The sequence below is a fragment of the Cajanus cajan genome, chromosome 3 (assembly GCF_000230855.2).
Source record: "Cajanus cajan strain Asha chromosome 3, NIPB_CcT2T_4, whole genome shotgun sequence".
Taxonomy (NCBI): domain Eukaryota; kingdom Viridiplantae; phylum Streptophyta; class Magnoliopsida; order Fabales; family Fabaceae; genus Cajanus; species Cajanus cajan.
In genome coordinates, this window is record NC_138519.1 from 9,501,391 (window position 1) to 9,512,033 (window position 10,643).

The window sequence follows — 10,643 nt, forward strand, 5'->3', positions numbered from 1 at the left end:
ATTTTTTGTGTATGTAATTTTTTTCTAATTTTAACATATTTTACACTAATAAAATATTTTGTATTAAATTATTTGAGTTTTTTTTACACCTTAAATTATTTGAGTTAATCATCTCTTGCTATATGATTAGAACTTTATCCACAAATTACTTACATTAATTATTATCAGATTAATTAATTGTTTTACAAATTTTTATTAATAAATAGTAAATATTTTTTTTACTATTTTTATATAAATAGAAAATGATTATCAATAATTTCATCTACTAAAAAAATTAGTAATAATTTTTACAATAATTATTAACATAGATTATTTTGCAATAATTATTTACTGTTTATATAAAATTAATAATAATTATTTACCATTTCTTAACCAAAAAAATGAAGAAAAAAAATAATCTGTAAATAATTTATGCAAAACATACGATCTAATAAGAGATTAACTATAGATAAAATAAAATAAGAGATTAACTCAAATAACTTAATTGATTTATAAAAAATTAAAAAGATGAACTTACTAGTAAGTATGTAAAATGTTAAAATTAACATAAGTATATATATTTAATATTTATTTATAAAGAATTAAAAAATAAATTAATCTACTAATAATTCATCTAAATAATAGTTAAAAATAATTAATAAAATCAAACAGTTAACTCAAATGATTGAATTATTTAGTTTAAGTTTAAAAAATCATTAATTAATTACTAAAAAATATGTTAAATTAATATAATTATTGTAACACTCTAAGTTAAATCGAGTTGTTTTATGATGTTAAACTAAGTTGTTTGTGTTGAAAGGCTCGAGAATTTAAGGATCCCTTTTGAGCTTCAATGTTATTGGAGGGGTTCTTTAGGCAAACACCCGATTTGACCTCGAAAGGAATGGTATATAATTTTTTTTTTTTTTTGAATAGAGTCTCACAAAATTATTTCTCTTAGATTTCTAGAGAGAGGATTCTAGAGAGGTCTCTAGTCCATGAACCCTTTTTTCTCCTTTTCTTCCTTTGAATCTCATTTAAGTTGTGTTTTTGTTGGAATCAGGACAAGAGTAGCTAGATTCGTGTGGTTGAGTTCATGCAGAGCCCGATCGTTCTCTTTTTCTTCTACCTCGGAACCGAGTTGCCCAAGGTAAAGGGAGCTAGAAACTTATGTGTGTTGGATGAAATTGGGGATTGGTAGAAAAAATTTGACTTGTGTAGTGTGAAAATCTAGATTGTGTGCAGTTGTGTTGATGAAATCGAAGTGAGAAGGTTGGACATGAGATTTTTGAGTTATTAGCAAAAATTGTTGATTATTTGCAAAATCTTGGTTACATGTCGGATATGAGTACATTTTTTAGTTGATTTTGATACATATACTTGTTGTTCAATGTTGCATTTGTTGAACCTTTGTTGGATTTCAAGTTGTGGCTCGAAATCGGATACTGCATATGCAGAATTCTAATGTTGCGCTGGGTATGCCTTCAATGCGTAAAACATTGTTCTAACTTGGGGCTCTCTACTTCGATCACGTCAAGCATAGGATTTGTAACGCAGGACGTGAAGAGAGAGATTTATCTCGAGTTGGAACTACATTAGACATGGTTGAATGGCGTTGCATGTGGGAGTCCCGAGAGCTCTCTAACTTGGTGACGTTGAGCCCCATGTTGTGTGGCACCCATCGTAACCAAGCCAAAGCTCTTTGTATGGATTTCACCAAAGCTCTATGAAATTGTCTATTTATGATACTTTTTCAATGTGTTTGATTTTTTTTCTTGTGCATTTGGAGTTTTGCATTGTCAGGCAAGGCAAAATTCTATTAAGTTGAATATATACAAGAAATTCTCAAATGCTTTAGTAGTAAAGGTGATCTCCTCTGTTGCTTCTACACTCTCCTATCATCCACCGTGAAGAAATGTAGGATTTATTTTTCCAATCTTAAAACTTTATCCTTTGAATTAAAACTAATAATTATTCTTTTTTTTTTTAGAATAATTAATAAGGAGTTAAAAATAAATAGAATAAAATAAATTTTATTTGAAAGCTGAGATGAAATTGCTAATCGACAAGTATTTATTTTATTGGTACACGTCGAAGAAGGTAACGAGACATCCTATTCTTCATTTTATTTTTCCTTTTATTTTTCTCAAACTATATAATCCCTTTACCAAAAAAAAACTATAACCTAAAATTTCACCAAATTTCCTGTATAGTTATCTCTTCTCCATTTCTCTCTTTTTTCTACCTTCTATTTTTTTCCGCACTATCTTTCTTTTTCTTGCTACCAAAGGCAAAGAGCATGAGTTCCCATGGTTACTTTTCCTCTGTTTTATATCTTCAAGTTTGCTTTCATGCTTTGCTAGTTCGCTACCCAACACACATTGACCCAAATATGAAAGCATAGACGAATAGGGTTGAATAAGGTTTTTAAATCCGAATAATTTTGGGTTTTGGGCTCCTTCCTATGGGAAAAATATGTCTAAAATGTGTAAATTCATTATGTCTCACTTAACTAAGTGAAAAGAAGTAAAGTTAAGACAAAGAAAGTGATTCGTTTTAAAAAAAAAAATAACAGAAAAATATAGAGAGAAGAGATTAAAGGAAGCTTTTATTGTTTAGGTCACGTATTCGTTAAACAACATTTGTTCAATTACAATTGGAGATTTATTTATCGTTGGATCAAACTGATTTTTGGACTACAAGTTTGTTCGACGTTTCGTTTCATATTCAATGGTTAGATTCTTAAAAAGAAGTCTAAAGTGAGAGAAAAGAATCTCAAAGTAACAACTTTGTTTTAGAGTTTTTTTATCTTCTTATTTATCATTTGTTGAATTACAACTAAATATTTATCCACCGTTGGATCAAGATGATTTTTGGACAATAAATTTGTATGACATGTCACTTCATATTCGAAGGTTGGCTTCTTAAAAGGAAGTTTGGAGTGACAGAAAAACATCTCACAATCACATATTCATCAAACAACATTTGTTGAATTACAATTGAAGATTTATTCACCATTGGATTAGATTGATTTTTTGGACAAGTTTGTACGATGTGTTGTTTCATATTCGACGGTTGAATTTTTGAAAAGAAGATTGGAGTGAGAGAAAAATATCTCACAATAACAACTTTGATTTAAAGTTTTTTCATCTTATTTCTTAGGCTAAAAACCTATTTTGGTCCCTTATAATAATTTTTTGTTTCAATTTAGTCCCACTTTTATTTTTTGTCTCAATTTGGTCCCTAATAAATTAATTGGTCTCAATTTGGTCCCTAATAAATTAATTGGTTTCAATTTGGGACTTCCGTCCAAATTATTTAAATGGAGTTAACTGTGTGGCCACGTGGATGCCACATAGATACATAAGTGGATGCCACATGGATGCCAATTTTTTTGAAAACACTTGGAACCAGAACGACCCATTCTGAAACCAGAACGGGCCGTTCTGGTTACACTTTTCGTGTGTTAATTTTGCATCCGGAATGGCCCGTTCCAGGTGCAAAATTTACACACTAAAAGTGCAACCAGAACGGGCCGTTCTGGTTCCAGACTGTTAAGCATAAACGATCAATGATTATAGTTCACGGTTGTGAATCATGGAAGGAAAAAGACCCAAGGTACAAAGCATTTCAAACATTGAATTTGGTAATATTGTAAATGGGAATTGATAACTTCAATTACTAAACAGTTAGGCTATACAGTGTATTATTAAGGACAATGAAATGTATCACTAAAGACAATGGTAGCAGATTTTATTTCATTTCAAACTGGAGTGAACCACTTACTACCAAATTGACACTATACAGTAAAGGATGAAATGACATAGTATTTTTTCTTGAAGTCATTAACGACCCCAACAACAACAACCTGTTCTTGAAGAGGTAGAACCTGAAGTAAAGGAAGAGGATACACAAGACTAATATTTCACCACAACCATATGCAGGGACAGATCTAAGTTAATCATAGTGGGGGCATTTGCCCCCACTAAAAATTTTTTCATTCTTTTTTTTATATATAAAATATTAATAATTTTATAAAATACATATTATTAATTATATTTTAATTATGTTGTTATATCTAATATAATAAATATATTAATATTTTTTTAATTTTATTTTATTGTTTAATTTTTTTTATTTTGTGGTAAAATTATCTTCATTTTTAATGAAGAAAAAATTTACTTACTTCAAGAGTAAGTCTTGATAGATTTATTCTATTTAATAATTAATGTTCTATATCAAATTTTTAAGAATTTAATTGTTAAATTAAAAAGTTTTTCATGTATAGATCAAATTTATAAAAAATTTTAAAAAATTAAAAATCATATAATACTTCGTTAAATTAATTCAAATTAACATATAAAATATTTTTTTAAAAGAATATAAAAATTTAGAAGACACTAAAAGAAAATAAATTAATAATTTTATTATATTTATCCTATTAATTTTTATTATTTTATTCCTCTAATTTTAAATAAGTTACAAAAAATTATAAAGTGACACTTAAATATTTCTTCAGACAGAAAGAGAAAAAGAAAAAGTTATTACTCTATTTATAAGACAATTGTATTTTATAAAAATAAATAATTTTAAAATTTTTACCATAAAAAATATTTTTCAAAATTATTATATTTTTTTAATAAAATTAATAAAGAATATTCTATTCTCAGTCTTGGAACGGGCCGTTCTGAATCCAGAACGGCGCGTTCTGCAATCAGAACGGCCCGTTCTGGTTTCAGAACGGACCATTCTGATGTACTGGTAGCATGTTAATTTTACATCTAGAACAGCCCGTTTCAGATACAAAATTAACACACCAAGAGTGCATCCAAAACGGCCCGTTCTGGTTTCAGAACGGGCCGTTCTGGTTCTAGGTGTTTTCACAAAATTTGGCGTCCACGTGGTATCCATGTATGCATCTACGTGGCATCCACGTGGCCAACAGTTGACTCCGTTTAAATAATTTAGACGGAAGTCCCAAATTGAAACCAATTAACTTATGAGGGACCAAATTAAGACCAAAAATAAAAATGGGACTAAATTGAAACAAACAATTATTATAAGGAACTAAAATAGATTTTTAGCCTATTTCTTATTTGTAAACAATTGTGTTTGATTTTATTTTGTCTGATTATAAGCACTATTTAATATATTCTTTAGAGATTCTTGTGTACTCTTTGTTAATCATAGTAAAGTGTTTCTTTGATCTAGATGGATAGCTTGTGACTTTTGTCCTTAAATTGAATATTTTTTACGTTAAAAATCTTTATATCTTTTATATGTTTGAATTACCTATTTTTTCTCTATTTTATTGATGCTCCTTGTACATTCTTGCAAGTAGGAGGATTTAATTTTCATATTATTCTTTTATTAAGTTTTTATTATGTTGAACATTCTCCCATCATCACAGATCCCATACGGCCCTACAAGTATCAATCGTACATACCCAATATCATCTGAATTAATTTGCAAACTCGAAGGATAATCCACGGTTAGTGGTATTGCAAAACAACTTTGGAGGAAATGAGATCAGGGCAAAAATTAAAATATCTAACAAATTTCTGATATGTAACAAACAATAAAAAATGAGAATGGGATGTAAGTGAGACCGTGATAATTACAACTCTCCAAAACTTTCTTTGAGTTCCAAAACAAATGTAACGGAGCTAGCTAATCCAAGATGGAAGGAACGGAATGCAGCACCATTAGATTGATGCTAGCATAAAATCTTGTGTGTTACCACTTACCACAGAAATGCATCGTTAGATTGAAGTGTATCTTTTGGGTAATTCCAGCCTCAGGCTGAGAGTCCTAGAGCTACCACACTGCACACACTCAAATATTACGTTCCAATCTTGTCAAGATTTTCAGAGACAGTTTTCATCCTAGGCCGGGCCTCAGGGTCTCCCTCTGTGCAAGCCAGTGCTACATGAAACACAGCCAGCACCTCTTTCTTAACGCGCACTTCTTGGAGCAATGATGGATCCACCATTTCAGATAAAGGGCTTTCTTGATCGAATCCTTTCCTCACCCACCTCACCAAGTCAGGGACTTCCATAGAAGTTGATGTCGTGGGAGACGATTCTGGTGACCTCCCAGTTAGTATTTCAAGCAACACAACGCCGAATGAGTACACGTCCCATTTCTGGGTGGGTCTGCAGCCAGGGACACGAGCCTCGGGGGCTTTGTAGTTGTTGGTTCTCTCTTTCTGTGATGACTTCATGTAAGGAAGGGCTCCACCCATGAATCCACCGGTGGAGGGGTTGTTACCAGTGATGCTTATGAGACGGTTTAGGCCAAAATCAGAAATGTAGGGGTGAAAGTCGTTGTCTAGTAGGATGTTAGAGGGTTTGATGTCACCGTGGACGAATTTTCTTGGACTGCATTCGTGGAGATAGGCCAGGCCTCTTGCTGTTCCTTTGGCAATTCTCAGTCTGGTGGACCATGAAAGATTTGTTGATGGTTGGCCATTTCTCCCTGCAGCACATAGGAAAATTGGGTGAAGTAAAAGCATTAGGTGCAGCGAATGATTGTTAGAGGCTGACAATTTTAACTGGAAAGATTATTTGTAAAATCTGGTACAGAATGCAAATACAGATCATGAGATAGTCTTTTATATGTTGACTATTATTTTCTTCTGATAATAAGCTTGAGACATAGGTGCAGTGAAAGGAAGGGAAGAGAAAGAAAACAATTCTAGTGGGACCCTGGTTTAAAGTTGCGAAGATGGTAGAGACTATGCTTCATAATGGAGAAAGTTTTGCAGCCTAAAAGATAAAATAGATCATGAAACAAAAAGCGTTCATTTTCATTAAAGATATTCCACCATTTTTCTGAATTAAAGGCACAAACATGCCCCTGGAGATATTTTAAAGGAAGCAAATTTTGAAACATATGGATATGGTGTGTGACTAAGAAAAGTTTAAAAGGGGATCCAAGTATTCAAAAGTCTTGGGAAAGAAGGAAAACAAAGGTTTTAAAAAGAAAAAGGTTTTAACGACAAACAACATTGCAGTTGAGAGAAGAAATGGATAGAAAGAGTGAAACTCGAACTTCGATATGCTAGTTTTGTTTTGTTGGTTATTAAAGCTTTAGAAGACAAGAAGTTGTTCTTGGTCCCCCACTAAGAGCGTGTGCCATGTCACTTCATCTCCCAGACACATGCTGGACCAACACAATTGTCTTTTGTTCTACCAGGTGGCATATCCCCCACCCCGAGCGTCATCCACAAGGCAAAAGACAAAAAGTCCAAATCCAATTTCCTTCTTAATTTCTATGCATGGAAATCTTATACAGCTGTTTTACAACATATACGAAAGACATTCGGAACAAATATTCTGTTAGGTCTATCAAACAAGAATATTCTAGTTAGGTGAAAACACCTTCCTATATCACGAGAAGTACGAAGTGATATTCAAAGTTAGAACAAAAAATTATAAGGAAAGCAACTTTACAGAAGGTTTCTTAACAAAGATTATCTTTATAGCTACCAATCTTATTTAAAAATTCTATACATACTTAACAAAATAAAATTAACTCATGCATACTATACCGTGAAAAACAGATGTTGCCATGCCGAACAAACTCATTCACGGATCACAACAAAATGAGTATATATACTTTTTGAGAAACAACAGATTATAGAATATATACCATTTATAAATGTGAACCATTTCAAGATGAAGGAAAAAATAGTTGACACAAAACTCAAATCCTATTTTATAAGTCATAGTACGAACTCCCGCTTAAAATAATTAAATAAATTTCGTTTTTTAGGCTAAGAAATTAAAGCTAATCTATTATTCACATGGACAACAGAACACAAAATTCCTGTGTTCAATGCTGACATTATCATATAAAATCATTAACATCACATTCAAATGATCCACACATTGTTAGTTAATAAATTAATTATTTCTTTGCACTTTATCACTGATACCTATCAATATCACTGAGTCATATCCCCTGTCTTCAACACATAACCAACAAAACGAAAATAAACAATGAACAAAAACAATGAAACCAAAAGAAAAGAACTAACCTCTAAGGGCATGTGCCAAGTTGCCATTGGAGATGAAATCACTGATGAGAAGCTTCTCATCATGCGCCCAATAGTAAGCCCTCAACCTCACAACATTAGGGTGCTTGACCTTCCCAATGGCCTGAACCTCCGCAGCAAACTCCTTATACCTCTCTTCCCCACCCTCCCCCAACCTCCTCACAGCCACAGGCACCCCATTCCCCAACACCACCTTATACACTATCCCCAACCCACTCTTCCCCAACACATAAGCCGAAGCCCTCAACAGTTCATCAAGTTCAAAACTCAAACCCTTATCAATCCTCACCAATTCCCCTTCACCCTCACCCTCACCCTTCACCTCATCATCATCGTCATCATCTTCACTCCTCAAACCACTCACACATGAAAACCCACCACACACACACGCACCCCCTTTCTCTTCACCGAAACTCCTCTTCCTAATGCAACTACATGCATTCTCATCATCCTTTTTCTTCCAATAAACATAAACAATCACAAGCCCAATGAGGGCCACTACAGCAGCATCAGCCACTGAGATCAAAATAATCAAACCGGGACTCAACCCCTTAGACCGGTTAACCGGTTGGTTCCGGTCCGAACCGGGTGAAAAACCACGGTTCGAACCGGAACATGATTTTCTAAGCGGAAACCCGCATAAGTTAGGGTTTCCAAGGAACGCGGTGGGGCCTTGGTTTGAAAACGACCCCGTTTGGGGGATTTCGCCGCTGAGGTTATTGTTTCTGAGGTCGAAGCTAACTGTGGCCGGTAATTTTCCTAATGAAGCCGGAACCCTACCGGAGAGGTGGTTGAACGAGAGGTTCAGCGTGCCGGAGAGGGAAATTAGGGTTCCGAGGTCGTTAGGGATGGAGCCTGTGAACTCGTTCGCGGAGAGGTCGAGCTGAAGGAGGTTCTGCAGCTCCGGCCACACGCCGGCGGGGATTTCGCCCGAGAATTTGTTTCCGGCGAGGATTAGGTGCTGCAGATTCTTGCAGTTTTTGAGGTCGTCGGGGATGTGGCCGGAGAAGGCGTTGTCGGAGAGGTCGAGGTTCTGGAGGCGCGGGAGGGCGCAGAGGGCGGCGGGGAGGGGGCCGGAGAGGTTGTTGCGGTGGAGGAAGAGGCTGTGGAGCGCGGTGGCGTTGGCGAGCTGCGGCGGAAGGACGCCGGAGAAGGCGTTGTCGTGGAGGTTGAGGCGGCGGAGGAAGCGGAGCGTGCCGAGCTCCGAGGGGAGGTAGCCGGAGAGGGATTTTCCGGCGAGGGAGAGTCCGACGACGCGGGACTCCGGCTGGCCGGAGATGTTGGCGCAGGATACTCCGGACCAGGCGCAGGGCGTGGGGTCGCCGTTGTTCCAGTCGGAGAAGGCGGCGGAGGGTTGGTCGACGGCGGATTTAAGAGCGAGAAGGGCGAGGCCGTCGGAGGAGAGAGAAAGCGCCGGAGTGAAGAAAAAGCAGAAGCTTAGAAGGAGAAAGAGAAATAGAAAGGGAGAGAGTGTCATTGAGGAATTCTTGTGTCTTTAAGGGAATGGTGAATGGTACGACGCCGTTTTGAGGGAAGATGAGAGTGTTTAGTTGCAGTGTGTTATGAGAGAGATGAGTGTGTGAAAGGGTGGAGGGGATGGTGTTGTATTTATGAGAAAGATGGTTTGTTTTTAATTTGGTGGGGCATAGCTCCCGCCAAAAATAGTGAGAGACTTGTTAACCGAAAGAGTGCAACCGTGGAAGGAAGAGACAAAGAGTGAAGTATAATGTAAGAAAACACAGGATAGAGAGAGAATCAGAATGTTTGGTGTTCTTCTCCATTTCGTTACACGCATGCAACTTCGAATCGCACTGCACTTTCTCTCATTACTTGTTTTTATACAAGTAAAATTAGCTCATACAACAATTTTCAGTGTTTTTTTTTTTTTTTCCTTAAAATGCGTTTTGAACTAGGCATTGTCATTCATTGAGGATTCAGAATTAAAAATATTGAACAAACCTTTATTCTCTGTTGGGGCTGCTGAGAAATGTCAGGAGATGAACTTTAAATTAATAAAAAAAAAAAAAAATTTTCGAAAGTTGTTTTTCTTATTTGCTCTTAACTTCACAAAAGAAAATATCATTATTTATGTTTTTGTCTCCATTTTATTTTCTCTCCTCCAAAAATTATAGATATATTGTTTGATACAGGTGAACTTGTATTGTTGTACCCCAACTATAATCACAAGGAAATCTGAATCAAAAATAAATCTAATAATGAGTATGCTACACAAGTTAATTTTTAACGTACGTGAATAAAGTTTTCATTTATTTCAATACATCTCAAAATGTAAAAGTGTATAAATGTTTCTCGGCTTGGGTTCACTTGCAGTTTACTTCACTTGTTTTAGCTGTAAATTTTATATCATTGGATTGCACAATTTTCCCTAGAAAAGAAAAACCTTTTTCTTAATATAAATATCACTACTTTTTCCTGAATTCTCTACATATAAATAAATTCATTAGCTAACTAAGCCAAATACTCATCCGAGTAAATCTCACTTGAATTGAAGATAAATGGCAATTTCCCTTACGTTTGGTACATGGGAAATGGTCGGACATAAGTTGAAGGTGAGAAATAAATGGAAAATTAAAAAAAAAATGTT

At 34.9% G+C, this 10,643-nt stretch overlaps 1 protein-coding gene across 1 annotated transcript; it reads right to left on the reverse strand.

Moving 5' to 3' along the window:
- Positions 1–5,520: 5,520 nt before the first annotated feature.
- Positions 5,521–9,895, reverse strand: LOC109793354 (receptor protein kinase-like protein ZAR1). The gene is made up of 2 exons (XM_020352818.3): positions 8,021–9,895; positions 5,521–6,456 (listed from the first exon to the last, which is right to left on the reverse strand). Exons 1-2 carry the CDS (start codon positions 9,513–9,515, stop codon positions 5,822–5,824), a joined length of 2,130 nt encoding a protein of 709 aa, XP_020208407.1. The 5' UTR covers positions 9,516–9,895; the 3' UTR covers positions 5,521–5,821.
- Between the last annotated feature and the right edge of the window lie 748 nt (positions 9,896–10,643).

What these genes read in the sequence shown, in the direction of transcription:
- LOC109793354 (XM_020352818.3), bottom strand. Translation starts at nt 9,515, where the DNA reads ATGACACTCTCTCCCTTTCTATTTCTCTTTCTCCTTCTAAGCTTCTGC. An exon ending in CTTGGCACATGCCCTTAGAG is followed by an intron (nt 6,457 to 8,020) that starts GTTAGTTCTTTT and finishes TATGTGCTGCAG; the next exon opens with GGAGAAATGGCCAACCATCA.